The sequence below is a fragment of the Cryptomeria japonica genome, chromosome 10, assembly GCF_030272615.1.
Source record: "Cryptomeria japonica chromosome 10, Sugi_1.0, whole genome shotgun sequence".
Lineage (NCBI taxonomy): Eukaryota > Viridiplantae > Streptophyta > Pinopsida > Cupressales > Cupressaceae > Cryptomeria > Cryptomeria japonica.
In genome coordinates, this window is record NC_081414.1 from 749,955,809 (window position 1) to 749,976,594 (window position 20,786).

Below are 20,786 nucleotides of genomic sequence, written 5' to 3' on the forward strand. Positions count from 1 at the left end.
TCAATTAAATTGACTCAAAAATTATATAATCACTATAAAGTATCTAATTTAACACAGTAAAAATACTTTGTAAAGTGGAGATTCGGATATTGTTAGACTCAACAAAGGAGGACTCTGTTTCAGCATGAACTTTAAAGTTGAAAAATCGTTGAGAAGAAACAAAGAGAATCCCCAATTCTAAACGTAATACTCTGAATACAAGTAAAATGCAAATATTTAAAGGTCTCAAGGTTATTACCGTCAACAGGATGGGAGTCTACAGAAATGGTGTAAACCTTCTTGTCTGGCAGATGTGGAATTGATGTGCCTACAAAGGGCTTGAATTCAAGCTTCAAATTAGCCGGCGGATTGCATTTGTATCAACAACAAACAAATGAGAAAGTTAGATCCTTCATCAACGTCCGTCTCTGGGTAATAGTATAGTCTCTTCACAGAGCGTGGAGAGGTTTCAGAACTAGACGACGCTTGTACTCATATTTGGAATCATAATTGTTAACATGGTCAAAGAATTTGCTCGTGCTCAATGTTTTGATGATACTATGTTAACGAGCAAATTTTCCAAATAGAGTGTTAGAATGTTTAAGGGTTGTTTTTTATTCCTTTCTCTCTACTTTTAATGCTCCTATCGATTCCAACAAACGTAGATTTTATACCTAATAGTATTTTTTGATTGATCAAGCGAGGGTAGGGTCCTCTCAGATTAACCACATAATGGTGATCCTTTTAGAACAAAGGAGCTAACTTTTGCCAAAACATATATCAAAATAGAATTATACAAAGAAGAAAGACAAAGAGAGTGCCCAACAACCTAGAACCCTGAAAAATGGTATAAAGTGAACATAGAAACAACAGAAAACAAACCAACACCAAAACTAAGGGCACTAGATAAGATCACCAAAGTTAGAACCTTAATACCTATCTTACATTTTAACCAAAGCAATTCATTTAACAACGAACTTTATAACTTTCTCATCCTTTGCTACATTGAATCTCTCTTATTTCCAAGAGGTGCAATGCATTTAGAAATTAACTTTATAGTCTTCTCATTCTTCGCTACACTGAATGTCTCCTACTTCAAAGAGGACTTCTTAGACCTCAAGAGCTCTACCACATTCACACCTGATATGAAGGAAGGACTCACGATATTATGGAAAAAATTAAAAATGGTACTGACCTCACAAACAAGCACCTCCAAACTCCTTTCAATGATTTAGACCACTTTGATAGAATCAAGATCATAGAATTCAAACCCCAAGATAGGAAGAGATACCAAACACAGCGTCTATCAACCTCCTCATCCATGTCAACCTTGTATTAGCTGCCCGAGACTTGTAGAGCTCCTTATCACCCATAGTAGAAGCACATTTTCAACAAACATGGATGAAATCTCAATGTTGGCTGAGGCAATCCACAAAATCACACCCCAAAATTTATAATCTTGTCTTCTTAAAAAAAATCTTTCTAAGCCTCAAAATAGTAATATCTTTGCAAAAGGCTATTTTTCTAGCAAACACAAGGAGCTGTAAGTAAGGCTCTATGTCATGTTGCACACATATGTAGTATGCGTCAAAGAACTAAGAAATGAAAGGTCAACTCGAAATAAAAGTAGTGTAGTGAACACTTGAGTGGTAATGAATGAATGGGTATGCCAAAACATTATAATGACGTGCAATTCATCATTTCTATGCATATAATTAATGACAAGCATCGTGTAAGTCACTTCCAATTAAGCTTGGCAATTTCGATCACCTTGATAGATCCTCAACCACCTTTAGCCCATGGAGCTAATCAATGCTCATGTTGGTGAAAAAATCTACCACCACATTTCTTTCTGTTTGAATAATTTGGAATGGTATCCTCTCAAGAACATCAACTAGATACATGACTACTAAGTTAAGTGAGCTGTTCATGTCAATGAGAGATACAGTTATGTGAACCATTACTCATAAAGTATGAGTCTATTCATTCAACTCAACAATTACATAGTTGAATTTTGATAAAATATCAAAATGTGATATATTAGAAATACCTCCTACTCCTCAATGAATAAGCTAAAGAGTTGTTGAAAGTTTTGAAAGTTGAGTAGCGAGCTGAGTAAACTTGATCTTGGGTGAGCCTCTATCACTAAGCATGCTTAATTTAGAATAGTATTAAGATGAATGATTTTCATAGAAATCTCATTGCTTCACCTATATAAACATCAACTAATAAAAGAATCTTAAATAGACCATCCATATTTACAACAAAAATAAGTTCATCCACTACTTACTAAATATAAACTAATTAAATTGACTCAAAAATTATATAATCCCTAGGGTTTGACACACTGCGAAAATACCTTATAAATGTGGAGATTCGGATACTGTTAGACTCAACAAAGAGGACTCTGTTTCAGCATGAACTTTAAAGCTGAAAAATAGTTGAAAAGAAACAAAGAGAATCCCCAATTCTAAAGGTAATACTCTGAATACAAGTAAAATGCAATAATTTAAAGGTTTGAAGGTTATTACCGTCTACAGGATGGGACTGTACGGAAATGGTGTAAACCTTCGTGTCTCGCAGATGTAAAAACGATGTCTCTCCAAAGGGTTTGAATTCAAACTTCAAATTAGGCGGCAGATTGGCATTTGCATCAACAGCAAACCAAATGAAAACAGTAGATCCTTCATCATCGTCCTCCCGTGGGTGATCGTATAGTCTCTCCGTAGAGCGTGGAATTGTTTCAGAACTAGACGACGCCTGTACTCTTCTGTGCGGTGGAACATAAGCCATCTTTGTTTCCTCTGCAGTATTGTGGCATGGGAGGGAAAATATTGCAGACGGAAACGCAGGGGAATTTGAGCGTTGCTAATGCTTAAAATAGAAGAAACGAAAAACAGAGCACGCGTGAAACAGAAGCTATCACTTTATTTAACCGGCATGCTTTAAACTTTTTTCATCGTTGAGAGAATAAATAACTTGTAATTGAGTTTTGAGGTATCTTTTTAAAACCAAAGTTATCCATGCTTTTAACTACTTTTAAAAATTATTGAAAGAAAAGTATTTTTTAATTGTTTTTACAAGGGATTAAAAATTAAAGTTATATAAATAATTGACCTTTTTAAGTAAAAGTGATGGAGAAGCATATATTGCCTAACTTTTTTTATATTATAATATTTGATAATTATGGTGCTTTAACTTTTCGTTTTAGTTAATGTAATCAAACATTTTGATCTCATTGGTATTGATTGAAACAAGAGCTTTGTAAGGATTAGTATATCTTAGTTGGGTAGAAAAGCTTTCATTACGCTTTAACTTTTCTTTTTAGTTGATGTAACCAAACATTTTGATCTCATAGGTATCGATCGAAACAAGAGCTTTGTAAGGATTAGTATGTCTTAGTTGGGTAGAAAAGCTTTCTAGTTTTTAATTTTAATTATAATCAAGAAAGGGAAGTTTGGTGAATATTGTAATGAAATAAATATGTAATGGTGAAATTAGCAACCCATGGTGCTATCCATTTAGTTTTAGGCTTATTTGATAGAATTTCTTTAATGTAATCATACATAGACAAGTAGTACACTATTGTGTTCAATTTGGTTCATGCCTTGATCACATTTATTTGTTTCTATTATTTCCACTTGCACTTACTTCTACATATTCATTGTTTACCTCTTATTTATTACATTATTCACATTTATTACATTATTTATTACTTCTACATATTCATTGTCTGTAGGTGGATGGTTTAGGATGTAGAGAAGTGGCATCATTTTATGGAGTGGATGGATGGAATGAGGCGTGACAACTTGGCCTCATCTCATCCTTTTTCACACTTGTTAGTGAACAGATTTGTCTTTCTTTTAATTGAATTAATTCAAAGCTCTGTTACCCTCTTTGAAAAACAAAAGTTCAACTAAACAGTTGGGTAAGTGTGACATACATCACTTCCCTCTGAATTTTAGATAGGTACAGCTCCCTCCATTAGTTATTCAGATAATAATCTAACTAAATAAAACTGATATGCTTTTGACCTGAAAGCACTTAAGGCTGCCTACTTCATTCTTAGATGAGAGGTCGGTAATATGCAAATATTTCAGAAAAAACTTTCTTCAAGATGCTTCGCCACGAAAATCAAAAGTAATCAAAGCAAAGTTCAATAACATTGATCTCAACACTTCATAAAAATAAACAAGAGAAACAAAGTCTCTTTTCAACCAAATATCTTTCTAAACAACACAGAAAGAAGCTCCAGATTAATAATAGCATTCACCATCAGAAAGATAATCACAGACAATTTGACTGGATTAATATTTGCAAAGAAACATTACTCCATGGATTCAAACTCGAAGATTTAAAACCTCAAAATGCATATGATCTTTATATGTATATTCCATGCAACAAAGACATAAAGATACACACATAAGTTCCTTCCAATTTTAGATTCTGGAAAAACTGATCACTTCCTTTAGACAAACAAAATTTTCTAATCTCTCAATCTACTGTTCCAACAACCCCTTCTAGATCTTTTTCATCTAACTTATAGTATTCTTTTTGAAGAACAAAGGAGGTCTCCCTGAAAACCCGACCTCCTCTGAAACAGTTATAAAACTAGCAGAGTATTTAGGGGACAGATGTCCTAAAGTAATTGCAAGGTTTTTGAAAAGCATTTAAAAATAAAAACAAAACATAAGCATCAAATTATGCTTCATCTCTAGCGTCATCTCCTCTTCCACTTTTCCGGGCAGCATGGGCGGTTGTAAGCTCCTGAATCATAGACTGACTCGGATTCTTCATGGCATTAGTTTTCATCTTTGTAGCTTCCTTTTCCCACCTGTGTTTTACCATTTTCTCGGCATGTTTAGGTAACTGATCATTACCAATGAACGTCATGGATTTAATTTGGGCAATCTGTGTTATATCTTTAGAAGTAAAGTTTCCTTTGGCGCTAATTTTCTCCATGTGCAATTTAAATGCCTTTACCGCATCCTGTGTATTCAGCCCATAAATTCCTAGTTGCCAATCATGATATGGGTTAACCACTTTATTATCATTGACCAAGCTATATTGAAGTTCCTGGAGCTTGTAAACGGAGGCTTTGGCATCAGAGATTACAGCCTTGAATGTAATTACCCGCCACGCTATGGTTTTCTTCAACACAAAGAGCTGGCACTCATCAGTTACCAATTTTATTGAGTTTTCTGTTAAAAACTCAGTGGCTCCATATTTTTCTATCTTGGCGAACATGAGTAATAAATTTTCCCACTTATGCTCCTCCCTTTCCCATTGCACAACCTGATTTTGGATCTCCGCAATGAGGTTTTGAATTTCATCGCATAGCTTCATGGAATCTATAATATATTTTTCATCATCCTTGATCACCCCTTCAATCCATTTTTCTACGGCCCCTGCGATGCTCTTGGCTCATTGAACTTGATTCATTAGTTTCTTGTTCTCTGGTGAAGTGGGATCGAAGTTTTATGAAGCTTGCGATATAAGGAATGCTCCAAAACAGCCTAGGCTATCAATTAATTGGGCTAAAACTTTGATGTGTTGTTTCAGTTCTTTTTTCTCTTGTTCGTCTTTCTCTGACCTGGTGAGAATTTTCTTAGCTGTCACATTGAAAAGGTGGTTATCAGAGTCCCTACTCATGTTTCCCAGGTCTACTTTGGTGACTTCAAAATCTTCTGCATTTATTTCTTTACTTTCATCCTTGGGTTTATAGGAAGCAATTTCAGCAACCCATCTCCCGGTCTTTTCATCAGCGTCCAACTTGGTGGTTGTTTTGAACTTCTTCTATTTAGGACCTTTTTCCATGTATTTGACCACCATGTCTTGAATTGGGATAGACACTAGGACCGAGCTCCATTTCTTACTTACTGAAGTACTTAACCATTTGGGAGTTGTGCTTGAACTAGCTGTTCTTCCAGTTACTTTAGGTGGCGGTGTCATGGGTACAATGATTGCATGGGAATCCGTGGTGTTGACAATATCACTATCAAGGTCCTTGACCTCAAAAATCTGAGGGTTGAGGGTCTTGTCTTTCACCTCTATGTCTCTAACCAGGTCCATTTTCTTCTATGCAACACTCTGTGACCTTGTAAATTGAGGAGCAGGACATTTCAAAGCAGGATTAGGCTCGTGCTTGGTGTGAGATGACTTCTTATTTTTACCTGCATGAACAGGCATAGAAGTGGGGTTAGAAAATCTTTTTGGAGAATGTAGAGAAACCACATTATCTCTTGCAGGACCAATCTTGATGCCTGATTTCATTGCTCTTTTCTTATTAACCCAATTTGCAGTTCTCTCCAAGACTCTTTTTGTTCGGAGTTGTATATCATCTTCTTCTTCCACATCCCAATTAATAGAGGATGTTTTAGGTTCGATTTGATCTAAATACCCGAGTTCAAATAGCTCTAGATTATCTTATTTGATCCCACTTATATCAAGTTTCACCTGCAATGAAATTATCTGTTCCAGAACCATTCTCATATTTTCTCTCCTGAACACTTCAAGCTCATCACAACAATCTTCCCAAAAGTCTTCCAAGTGTGGGATAGGAAGGTGCACCATCAAACCAAGGCCCTATGAAAAACCTTAATTATCAAAGCCATTTATTCCTTGATATAGTTTGAAATTAAAATTCTTCAAGTCAGCCCCTATGCTCAACGCATTTGACATTGAGCTACAAGATAAAGCGCCCAATTGAATAGGGAAATGATCTTCCTATTTATCTTTGGGTTGAGCTTTCTTAATTACAGCAGACAACTGTCTACAAATCTCAGCAAGGACAAAGCAATCTGAACAAAAATGAGGAAGTCTGAAAGGTTCTTCTTCGAAACCACCTACCCTTATATAATAGAAATGAGGAAATTGAACAAAGAAGCTACCATATGTTTTCACCAAGGCCTGGGCGTCTTCAGACATTCTTTTTTATTTCATGTTCTTCAATTCATAGCACAGGTCCCCCAGGAAAGCGTTATGCACTCTCCTAAAATCTTGTAATTCATTATCTCTTTACAACATGGGGTAAAAGTCATATACAGAAACATCCCCTTCAATAGGTTGCCTAGGAATTCCCATTATCTCTTTGGTACATGCCAAACAATATATCAAATAAGAAGACATGAAGAAATTTTGCTTGAACTTCTTTGCCATGCTCAGTTGTTCTCTCATAGAGTCAGCAATAAGCTCTGCCAGGTCAAGGAATTGATTTCCCTCCAACACTAGTTGCACATAACAGTAGATCCAGTCATCAAGGCCATAGGCTTCAGCTGAACCTCTAACTCGGTGTAACAACAACATAACATCATGAATATGGGGAAGCATGTGATTTTTGTTGGGGTATTTAGGTAGCCTAGAGCCACCTTTCTAAGTAACTATCAACCAATGCTCCGCTATATTGTTGTGTCCACTCTTGTCTGCATTGAACTCGGTGATTGATTGAGCAGGGGAAAGATTTGAGAACTTCTAATCTGGCAATTTGAAAACAGAAGAAATGACTTCCCTATTAATCGTGAGGAGGGTTTCACCATTGTCCCTCTTGATAGTTTTAGAAATAGGGTCATATCGCACAATGCACTCCCTAACTAATTTTGGGCAAGGAATAGCAGGTGGGAAAGTTGTTGCCTCTATCAGGCCACTACTTAGAATTTCTAGACCAAAAGAACCATCAATACCTTTAAATGTCCTTTCCTTCAAGGCTTCCAAATTCTCCCCTTTTAGGTCTGTGTCAGTGACAATGGGTTCTATGCAAGCAAGACTAAAAATATTTCTGAAAAGATGCAGAGTGGACTTCATAATTTATAACCAACAACCCTTATCTCTCCAAGCAATTTTATTACGAGAGAGAAAAACAACTAAAAATAACTGAAGAAGATAGGAATCAAAAATCACCTTCACGGTTGAAACCAATCAAACGACTACCAGCAAACAAACCTTCGACCAGACACCTCGCAACAATGAAGAATAGGTTTCAAAAATAAATCACTTCATACCTTATAACAAATGAAGTGCCAAAAGCTCATTTAGTGCATTAATTTTGCCCGTCAACTCAAATGAGTCGAGCATTGGGATTTGACATCACGCTTGTGTATTGAATGCACGATAGTGCTCGTCAGTGTAACTGCCAATTCCCAAAAATGATTACTTGCCTTCAAAAATTGGTTGGTTGACGTCACCCGAGATATGGCCAGATCTTCATCACACTTAGCAATAAATGCACCATCATGTCATTTAGTCTTTTCTATGGGACCCACCTGATTTGAACATTCATGAACCATTTGAACTGACTTCATGAGGGTTCAGGTAGTTCAAAGCATATGCTACACCAAGGAGATCTTCCTTTAGAAAAGATTAACTTTGTTGATTGCCACTGGTCCTTTGAACTTCATCGAACATTTTGAACATCACTGGATTGTTTGAACTAGGTTCAAATGATTCACAGTCTGGAGAAAGAGTATATGAAACATCATCCACGACATTGAAAGAGAGATGCTGCAAAACAATTGATGTGAACGTTAGCCTGAAAATGCCTTAGACACAACTTAGAACCTGCGGTACCTAAATGAACACTATGAACTCTTTTCAGGATGGTTCGAGGGGTTCATGAGGTTCAAACAGACCATTGAAGCATAATGCTAAGGATTTAGAAATGATTTACAAGAGGATTAGGAATTGAACCAACGAAATTTTAACAAGATTTCAGAAAAAGAGGGAGAAAAGGACTCAACTAAAATTTTTGCAAGGCGACTCACTCTTGTTATGAGGGACGAATGACAAGGTAACAACACTCAAACCCCCTAGTTATAAAATAAGGTATGGATAGTGTAGTGAGAATTTTATTGGTAATTTTTCTTTTCAAGATTTTAGGAAGGGTAGGTTAGAGAAGGAAGAAAGGGAGAGAAGGTAAGGATGGAGATGGACCGGTGTGAGTTGTAGAATACCTATTAATTAAGATGAGTTAAGTTCTTCCATTTATTGTTTGTATTTGACCTTCAATTTATTGCTTATATCCAATCTTCAATCTATTGTTTGTATTTGATTATTAGTGTGTTTGTATGAGTGTTTATGGGAAGTTGGGGAGTTTTTTACATGTCTTGATAATGAGTTGCTTCTTAAATTTTTTCACTTTGATTGAATTTTTCTGTTTTCTATTGAGGAAAAAACCTATCTTTCCATGGGGGAAAAAATACGATCTCCTTAGGTTTTCTAGGGGCAAGGTGTGGCACTCTCAAAATGAGGGTATGAGTACCCATGGTAATTCTATGCAGTATGAGTACCACTATTCTATTATGTGAATGTTACTTGAAGGGGTATGAGTACCCATTACCATCATTCTATTATGAGAATGTTACTTGAAGGGTTATGAGTACCCATGGTATTATTATGTGTAATAGAGAAAATTAGGGTTTCCACTATTGGATGTAGTAAAATCGTGCTAATTTTGCTTTAGGACCATTACATGAGGGAAAGATAAGAATTAGATAGATCTAAACCTAATAGATCTAGATTCTAATCTGATTCCAAGGGGGGTTTAAATATGCCTCTTCTTTCTCTTGAGTTGAATTGATTTGTTAAAGATTCTTAAATTAGGGTAAATGTGTTAAAATTGCTATAAAAGTGCATGAACAGTAAGCTACAGTCGTCGGATCCAGCCACGAACCTGGATCTGAGAATTGTAAGAGGATTTGGATCTGTTCCTTGAAGTAGCTCCTAATTTGTTGGGACCAGTGTGGTGGTCACTCTAGTCCTCCATAATTTTTGCACCCTAATGGGGGATTGATTTGTTATTATAAATAAAGGTCATTCTGAAGATCGCGGCTTCGTACCTATTCCTGTGCACCCTAGAGAAGGAAAATAGGCTAGTAATATGGGTTTAACTAAGTCATTTCCTAGTTTAGGAATTAACCTTGAATGAAATGTTGCAAATACTGAAATAAATAATGAAAAGACATACCTTAGATCTACAATGATTGATGATGATGCTTTACTTTTTGAATATAATCATATATGTTATATGAAATGGCATGAACATGACAAAACCCTAATCACATACACATGCTTGCATATGAATGTTCTAACTTTCTCCACAATGGTTGAATCAAGGAAATGTATCCTTGAATATATCTATAAATTCTTGGTGATGAACACTTCAATTCTTGAATTCTTTAGGTCAAATGCTTAAAGTCTTAGATTCATAATAAATTGAGAAGGATAACATATATAGGAATTTCATAATTGAAATCACCTTTAGGTTGACCTAGAATCAATATATTTTTGGCATGGAGTTAAATTTGAATAGGTTAAGACTACCTAATCATCCTCCCTAAATTCAAGGTAAAAAGCATGAGACTGGTGTGATGGGTGGCATGGTCTAGACCACTTTTTTCCAAATTTCTAGGGATGTGAGCTATCTTGATTCTAATGCTAAATACAACTCGATGGCTCAACCCGATATGCGTAGATATGTGAAATATGCTTTGAGAGTTGAGATTAGGCCAAGATTAAGGAAAAATCATGATAAAATGATAAAGGGCACACCTAGAATTAAGGGCCCAAATATGAGTGTGATGATGTAATAAAGTGGAATAAAACCCATAATATTGAATTAAATATTAATTAATTACAATAAAGGTCCTATAATGCATAGAGTAAAGGGAAATACTAAAATAGGTAATAGGAGAGTGTGAAATTGGGCACAATAATAAAGGGTGAACAATTTGCATTGCTACATTTATCCCCCACTTTAGTGGAGAATGAGGTTGTAGTCATACTCTTAGTAAAGTAGAAAGATGAGAGAGAGGAGAAAATATGACCACAATCACAAGGAGATAATAATTCACTAATTTTGAGGAACCAAGCCCCCAATCTTAGGATCTTACCTCAAACAATCATATGCAAGGACACATAATCACAAGGGGTTAATACTAAAAACAAGACCTCAAGTCAACTAGTCAAAGAGACCTCGATAATCAAAATTTCTCAACCACTAATATCATTCTTGAAAAATATCATCTCAAGAATACAATTGATTACATAAAAGAGAAAAGCATGCATCATCCATGGACTACAAACATCAAAGTTATGAGCTCATGAGAAGAAAGAGGATAAAGCATGGATTCACACTCTAGATGTGTTTTTCTAGGTGATCCATGAGAAGAAGAATGAGAGAGGACATGGATACACATTCTAGATGTGTTTTTCTAGGTGATCCATGTTGGGGAGGAGAGTAGGAACAGTCTAGTTGTGTTTTTCTAGCTCCACTAATCCTCGTGTGTGTGTGGTATGTGTGTGCAAGTGATGTCTAGTTTCAAGTATATAGCACCTCGTATAAGAGTTGGTTTCTTCTTATTTTGATGATGCATCAACTTGTTTAATACATATAATGCAAATGTAAATGCCAAGGGGTGAATGTCTAGTTTCGATAACATCTCATATACGAGTTTGTTTTCTCTGGTTTCGACAATGTGTAACCCCATTTAAGATAGATATATGCCTAGTTTCGAGGACATCCTGTGTAAGAGTTTGTTTTCTTTGGTTTGGGGAATGTGCACCCTATCTAAGACATAGATCAAATGTTGTATCTAGTTTTAGGAATGAAACATCTTGTATAAGATTTTATTTTCTCTAGTTATGAGTTTGAACACCCCGTTTAAGACATGCAAAGATATGGTACAATATGGTACAAAAGAGGGCAATATGGGTGCCCTGCCCTTAAGATGTCAACATAGCCCTAAGTTGATACCTTGAGGAAGCTAAGAACAAGGATGCTTGCCTTCAACAACAAGGAGAAATCCTTTAGGCAACAATGCTCATAAATCCAAGCTAAAGAGGAAATACTCTTACAAGCAAGGATAAGATAGTTGAAAAAGAGTTATCCTACAACAAGTGTAAACAAGATCCTTCGTGGAGAAGAGATATTTTCTCAAAAGACATCTAACTCCAAAAGGAGTTCTTGAACAAACATAGTATCTTCTACCAAAAGAAAGGAAGGAGAACAATAATGCATACCTTCCTCATGTTGCTAGGTGAAAGGGATTCTTGATGAAGGATGACACATTGTTGACCCAATATGAGGGGTAAGTTTATAATAGATATACATTGCCAAATGAAAAAGAGGTCATAGTCAAGGATACACACCTCTTGCATAAGAGAGAATCATTGAGAAAATAACAACTTCACACAAGGAATGACATCAAATCATAAACAAACACCACTCAACAAAGGAAAAGTGGATCCTTAGAAAGGATGAGAGAGAGAGAGATCATTGCCCCCCAAGTGTAGGGACAATGAGAAGAATCACACAACCTCTAAGGAGAGATTAACATAAGGAAATTCATAATATACTCACATGAAGGAATATTCAAAGCAAGAAAAGATATGTATATATGTAGAATCCAACTCTAAAGAAGAGGTAATCTCTAAAGAGAATGAGATAAAATTAGAATGAAAGATCACACATTCTGCTAAAGAGAAAGACTAACCATAGAAGTCATACCACTCTATGCAATAAAGGATATGAAAATATGAAAAATTCCACCCCCAAAGGGAATAGTGACACATGAGAGAAGAAACAGATAAGATAGGATAGTATTATTTCCCCCCAAGCATAGAGACGAATAAATAAACTATTATGTTACTCACTAAGTATGATTGCACCTAAAATTGTACCACTGTGAATGATAATGAGCCCCCAATAGGTAAGCTAACAATGTCACATACTAAGGAGCAACATAATAGGAACTTGAATGTTATTTAAAATGATCATGAAAAATATATCATTCATCGTCACTTGTTACTTTTATGCTATTTTTATGGGCTTCATAGCTGCAAACTAGAAATATAGATTTTGAAATAGTCTAAAGAGTTTGAATATTTGGATTTGAACTGGGAGGACCAGGGCATCTAGCGCCTTACTCGTGAGGACCAGAGCACTAGGCACCTTGGTCTTGAGGAGGACCAGGGCACTATGTGCCTTGGTCCTAAGGAGGACCAGGGTGTTGTCCTACGATATGGGTGCTGAGCACCCTGTTCTGAAGGTACCAAGCTGAATTTTATAGCAGAGAAGTGAATTCAAGTTTGTATAAAGAAGATTGGACAAGACATTAGCTTGTTGGAATGCCATATGGGAATGAGAAGATGTAAATCCACTAGACAATGGAGGAGGGGATGTTGACAAAGGAAGAGGTTGAAAACCTAGATTTTCATTAGAAAAGTTTTCTTTCTCATGACTTTGTTGCACACATCATAAAACGTGTACATTGTATCCATGTGTAGGATTAGGAGAGGGTTTACTATTAGGTGGAATTGGGTTGAAGTTTAAAGAGGCCCAATCAATATTTCGACATGTGTTAGGATAAAAATTTTGAGTATCAAATTCAGTCATCTTAGATTTTCTACAAAAAGGTTAAATCTAATGACCCCCAATCATCCTTCAAGAGGTATTCTCTAAGAACTTCTTTAGTAAGAGATGGCTTATTTGTCTAAATTTGAGAGGGGATTGTAGGAACTAAAAAATTATACTGTGCTTCAATTTGTATATTCTTGTCAACTTCCAAAGCAAACATTTTATTGTTATATATGTAAGGAACTGCATGATAATTAGGTTGATAATTTACTCCATCCTTAACAACATGAATAACATTGATTGTATCTTAGTTATTTTATTCATCATTAGGAGAGAGAGCATTGAAAACATGGTGGCAAACAACATTATCCTTTTGTTCTAAAGTATCTTCGTGACAAACTTTACGAAAGGGGCAATCATGTCTTATTGTTGCTTCATCTCTAGGGGGAAGGTTAATGAAATGAATAGAAGGTGAAGTGTTATCAAAGGAACTCTCACTCATATCGAATTCTTTTACCATAATATCATCCTCTTTCATCAAGGTACCCTCATCAGGGAGGAACATATTAAGAGAATAATCCACACCATCCTCCAATAGTTCATCCCAAATATGGAGATCATTGAAAGAAGTATTAAAAATATTCTTACATCAATATGTCCTCTTTAGGGAGAGAAACTTTGGGAGAGGAATCATTGAAAGGCTCATAAAGGGGATTTTCATATATCTTAAATCCTTTGAACTTGAGAACCTCTTGTAAAAAGAAATTTGACATTTGAATTTGAAAATTATGATTAAGAAAAGAAAATTTTTGTGAAAATAATTGATTAACCAATAAATTAAGCAATTCTATTTGTGAATAAATGCATCTAGATCATAGCATAGCATATCATAAAGATTAGATCAAAAAATTAATTTGAAAAATTATGTAACCCACAAGATAAATTACAAATTACAAATTAAGGTTTTTGTAAATTCAACCACTAAATGTATGTAATTCAAATTGAAAATGAGATATAGGAGGGAAAATATGAATTTCAAATTAAATGAATAATTAAATCTGAAATAAGAAATCCTGAATAGACAACACACAAGTGCATTTTTAGAATTAAAAATTAGGGGTTTTGTGAATTTAACCTATAATTTTTTAAAATTCAATAACAAATTAAACTTGTAAATGTAAATTTTAATTTCAAATGCATAAACACTCAAATCTGAGAACATAAATAAGAAATAAGGGTGTAGGAAGTCGGGTTCACCAAAATGTAATGGAGAAAATTAGGGTTTCCACCATTTGATGTAGTAAAACCACTATTTTTGCTTTAGGACCATTACATTAGAGAAAGATAGGAATTAGATACATCTAAACCTAATACATCTGGATGCTCATCTAATTCCAAGGGGGGTTTATTATGCCTCTTCTTTCCTTTGAGTTGAATTGATTTGATAAAGAAGCTGAAATTAGGGTAAATATGTTGAAATTGATGTAGAAATGTATGAATAGTAAGCTACAGTCGTCGGATCAAGCCATGAACCTAGATCTGAGAATTGTAAGAGGATTTAGATATGTTCCTAGAAGGAGCTCTTGATTTGTCAATACTGGTATGGTGGTCTCTCTAGTCCTCTACACTTTTCACACTCCAATGGGGGATCGATTCATCACTATAAATAAAGCCAATTATGAATATCGCAGCTCCGTACCTATTCCTGTGCAAACTAGAGAAGGTAAATAGGTTGGGAATAGGAGTCTTCCTAAGTCAAACCTTGGTTTAGGAATTAACCTTGAATGAAATGTTGCAAATATTAAAATAAATAATGGAAACATATACCTCAGATCTGCAATGATTGATGATGATGCTTTGCTTCTTGAATGTAATCACATCTGTATGAAGTGGCATGAACATGACAAAACCCTAATCACACACACATGCTTGCATATGAATGTTGTAACTTTCTCCATAATGGTTGAATGAAGGAAATGCAGCCTTGAGAATCTCTAGAAATGCTTGATGATGAACACTTCAATGCTTGAATGCTTTAAGTCGAATGCTTGCAGTCTTAGATTCAAAATGAGTTGAGAAGGATGCCTTATATAGGGATTTCATAATTGGAATCGCCTTTAGGCTAACCTAGAATCAATATGTTTTCGCATAGAAATAAATTTGAATAGGATAAGACCACTCAATCGTCCTCCTGAAATTTGGGGAAAAATCACAGGACCAGTTTGGTGGGCGCCTCGGTCCTGACTACTTTTTTCCAAATTTCTAGGGATGTGAGCTATCGTGATTCCAATGCTAAATCAAGCTCAATAGCTCAACCTAATATTATGTGAAAGATGCTTTGAGAGTTGAAATTAGGGAAATATTAAGAAAATTTTGGGATAAAATGATAAAGGGAACACCTAGAATTAAGGTTCCAAATAAGAGTGTGATGATGTAATAAAGTGGAAGAAGACACATAATATTTAATTTAATATTAATTAATTACAATAAAGGTCCTATAATGCATATAGGAAAGGGAAATACTAAAATAGGTGTTAGGAGTGTGTGGAATTGGGCACACTCATCAAGGGTGGACAATTTATGACGCTACATTATTTGGTATGAGCACCACCATACTATTATGTAGAATCCCATTTTCTATATGCTTATGCTTGAGATGGGGATTGAGAGATATAAGGGAGTTTTGATGTATAATTTTAAATATGATACCTCGAGAGGTGCCCCTACACCCTTTGGAGGGTGAGAGCTATATTCTCTTTATGTGGGTGTGATGTGTTGAACCCATAATGTGATTATTGTGTGAATGTTCAACTCTTCTATTGCACTATATTCTTTAGCAATTACCACTTGAACCATGTTTTCCAGAGGGAGTAATTTTTCAAAGGGAGTATCGAAAGGTTCTCTTGGTAGTGTAGCAGTGCTTCTTGCATGTGGGTCTAGTGGGGTCAGGCTATTTCCAGGTGGTATGTCATTGGTCATTTGTTCTTCCTTGCTCCTCATATTGTAGTTGCTTTTATTTTTTATTTTATAAATCTTGTACCTTAAAATATTTAGGTTCATTGTCTTTCTAAAATGTAAACACAAATCCATCAACCTCACTTCCCATATTTGCACCAGTTTCTCCCATGAATATGTAAGGATCTAACATCATAGTGTTCATAGGTTGAGATGAAGATACCTAGTTGGCCCACATGATCTATGTAGGATTTTGCATTTTATCACAATTAACCTCCAAATGGTCAAATATTCTATGTAACCTGCATCTATTAGCTCCAATATTTATGTCATAAAATTCACACACATTTACATTTTCAGCCTAATTTGGAAGGCTTCTATTATTCAATCTAGTAATCCATTGTTTGTAGGGTCTTTGTTGCCCAAAATTTTTATTCCCAAATCTTTGCTTACCTTTGATGTAGCATTGCGAGTTATAGTTGTAGTTAGGTGTTGCATTGTATGCATTTTATTGTTAATTAAAATCATGACTTAACCTCAATTTGGTCAATTAATTAGTCACTTAATAGAGTATCTTTTTAACATATTCCAATTCAAAAGCCAAATGTGACCCTATTTCCTTGTCATCATTGACTTGTTGTTGGAAGAATGCTACTTTGGGGGCAGCATGGCTTGGGAATGTTATCATTGGAAGTGGTTCCATTTGAGCGGTAGGTATGGGGTTCAAAAGTGGAGCATGATTTTTCATTCAATTATTTATGACTAATATCTAATTATTCACCCTTGGAGGACCTAAAGATGGTATAGCCCCATAAGTTCCTCCACCTTAAGGATCCATTTTTTTGTATGATAATCACTAGATGACCATAAACCTTTTGCAAAGTGTATATTTGATCTTCTAGAAGCCTTTTAATGAAAAGGGTTGTAAGTGGGTTCAAAACTCAAAAATATACTTGTATAGTAACGACCTCTTGCCTGATACATGGTGTAACCAATTGTTTGTGAATCATATAGAATGAATGGTGGAAGGTTGTTACTCTCTCATTGGACTCCTTGCTTGTAACAAATTGGTGATACAAACAGTTGGATTGATGTAGACCTTAAACTAGCCTAAGAACTTGTTTTCTAGTTCCAACCAAGTGGAAAATGAAATATAGGGTAGGTCAAGGTACCAATTGTATGAAAACTCTCCTAATGAGTAAGGGAACGATCTACAGAAAAAATCATGGTGCATGAATTCCTTATGATTACAAATATCTTTAAATATTTTTGTGTTCTTCTACTATTAACGATTCTCCATACAAAAATTTTGTACAAAACGTTTTGGGGTTCTTCGATAACTCATGTAGGGGTTGCCCCAAATTGAGTGGTGAAATTTTATTCTTGTTGAAAAAATCCATTTGTATAATGTGTTGGGAAATGTTCAAGATAGCTTTGGGTGAAGGTGTAGTGGCAGCAAGGCCTTGATTGTTTCACGGGGTTGTTGGTGTAGACGGTCTCACCTCTATGAAACAGTCAACAGTGAGGAGGGACCTCAAAGAGATCAACCTGGACCGGTTAGCAAGAGTAAACACAATGGAAATGCACAGATATGATGGAGGCAATACAGAACAAATTTTTTTATTGCATGAACATCGATTACATCCAACCGGTAACAACTGGGTTACAACATACCGACACACAGGCCTGATAGAATAGGTCACAACTGGGACCTTGAATCGAAAGATCTATCTTCTAGGCACAGTCTATCTATCTGATACTCTAATTGATTCTAATTGATTCTACTCTAGAGCATGATTACACACACACACAGATATATATATATATATATATATATATATATATATATATATATATATATATATATATATATATATCCAAAGGATCCAGACGACCCAAAAGGGATCAAAAACCCAAAGAACAAGACCTAATGTGCAAAATGAACCAGCTCGGCCTCTGCCAAGGGATCCCTCCAAAAAATCCAAAGGATGAAACTTATAAGGTCGGCCACATGCCAATAAACATCAAGATCAATGCTCAAGGCTCTATAAGCTTCAGAATGGGTTCTGGTAGATCACCAGAATAGGTCTCAGGCAATCGGTAACAAGAAAATGTAATGAAAATCGGTAGCAATTTCTTGCTAGAAAGTGATTCAAATAAGATGTGGTTTGAAAGAAAGAAAATTGATCAAGTCTTCAATTAGAATCCAACTCCACAGGGATCTGATAATCCAAAACTGACACACATAGAAATAAAAGTGAAACTGCAAACAAAACAGAAAGGAAAATGTTTTTCGTTGATTCAAGATTGTTATGAACTGGGGATGCTCCTACATTAGACATCTGAGGTTAATGAAAATTGAGCCTCTCACTTTGTTGGGGTTAGAGGGAAACCAAGGCGGTCTACCTCTACTTGAGAAATCCAAGATGAATCTTCAACTCATCTTCTCTTCCACTTCACAAGGTATTCTTTGTACATACTGTTTTGGGTACTACACCCCATCCTACTATCCAAAATCTCTTCAATCTCATCAGGTTCCTTCTAGGGCAATTGTTTCTCAAGGTCTGCAACATTGTCCTCATCGAATTCTAGTTCATGGTATTCATGAAGATCTACAATTTTGAATATAGGTGAAATACTTAGACTGTCTGGTAACACCACTTCATATGCATTTCCAGAACTGAACTTTCTCAAAATCTTACAAGGTCCAAACTTCTTCATCTGCAACTTATTATAATTTCCAACCAAGAATATCTCTTTTCTCAAATATATCATCACTTTATCGCCAAATTCAAATTCCTTATGTCTCCTCTTCTCATTTGGCTTCTCCTTATATTTGTTGTTCATGTCTTCCAAATGTTATTTAACCTAAATATGCAATGCTGCCATGTGATCTACAAAATCTTCTGCTTCCGAACTCTTCTAGTCTTCACTGCTAATGTCTCTCAATTTTGTTATTCTTCTAGGATGCACTCCGGTAACAATCTCAAAAGGTGTTTTTCTGGTACTTCTATTCACTGAATTGTTATAGGAAAACTCTGGTTGTCAAGGATCAAATCCCAACTTCTAGTTTTTTCTCCCACTAAACATCTCAACAAGTTTCCCAAACTCTGGTTAAAAACATATGTCTATCCATCGGTCTATGGATGAAAACTAGAACTGAACTTCAAATCTATTTTCATCTTCTTCCAAAGTGTTCTCCAAAAATAGCCAACAAACTTAGTGTCTTTGTTTGAAACTATGCTCTTAGGTAATCCATGCAATCTCACCACTTCCTTGAGAAATAGGTCTGCTACATGTAATGCATCTAATGTCTTCTTACAAGGTATTAAATGAGACATCTTTGAAAATCTATCCACTACCACAAATATAGAATCATTCCCTCTCGGTGTCTTAGGCAATCCAAGTACAAAATCCTTGCTTATATCCTCCCAAGATCTTACAGGTACTATCAAAGGTTTATACAATCCCACGTTCTAACTACTACCTTTTGCAACTTGACCAACTCTACAACTCTGCACATATCTATTAACATCCTTATGAATCTGCGGCCAAAAGTACTGCTCACTCACCAATGCAACTATTTTGTCAATACCAAAATGTCCAGCTAAACCTCCACTATGTTTCTCTTTTATTAGGTTCTCTCTCATGGAACTCTTAGGTATGCGCAACTGAATGATGAATACTAAGGGGGGGGGTGAATTAGTATACCAAAAAACACTGTATTTAAACACTTAAACAATCTAGTGATAAACTGGTAGAACAGTTTAGCAGACAAACCAGTTAACACACATCCAAACCAAAATGCAAATAAGACATTCACCCACATGAGCAACAACACCATAACACAAGATATTTGACATGGAAACCCAAATGGGAAAAACCATGGTGAGATGCAACTCACAAGTAACTATCTGCAGAATAGGAACCAGACCGGTTAAGGTCAAACCAGTCAAGGTCATACAATGTTCTTTACTAGAACATATCCTGTTAGGAGATAAGTCGGATCAAAGACTACCTTGCTAGAGGATTTTGGATCCACATATGTGAACCACCTTGTTAGAGGATTTACAAAAGGCTTTATGGACCTACCCGGTTAAGCGCTTCAGTCTTGTCAAAGATGTGAGTAATCAACAAGTGATTGATCTATCAAATAGCATAGATTGCTTGGTTAGATCCACTATGGCTCAAAGCTAATGGATTTCAGCATTACTTCAGTCTTTAGTAACTCACACTTAGTTACAGCTCACAAAAACTTGATCTTCTCAGTTAAGATCGTACTTACAAAAAATCATCAACCACCTTAAACCCTAGCAACCACTTAAAACCCTAGACATGATGTCCTTATAAAGAAATCTAATTTCATGTCAGTCAAATAGGTTTACAATCCAATTTTCTAGGTTCAATGAATCTAGACATACTTGGTAACACAACACAAAAAGCACCGCCAGAGTGTCGGCACCGTCAAACAATCGGTGGATGGTAACTCATCACAAAAATGTCG

The 20,786-nt window shown here is 35.6% G+C and overlaps 1 protein-coding gene across 1 annotated transcript in view; it reads right to left on the reverse strand.

Moving 5' to 3' along the window:
- The window catches only part of LOC131859183 (uncharacterized), an 81,986-nt gene extending 79,115 nt beyond the window's left edge, over positions 1-2,871 (reverse strand). Inside the window, exon 1 of the mRNA XM_059212747.1 lies at positions 2,511-2,871. Coding sequence (XP_059068730.1) covers positions 2,511-2,772 — 262 coding nt within the window. The 5' untranslated portion in view covers positions 2,773-2,871. The remainder of the gene's footprint in view (positions 1-2,510) is intronic.
- Between the last annotated feature and the right edge of the window lie 17,915 nt (positions 2,872-20,786).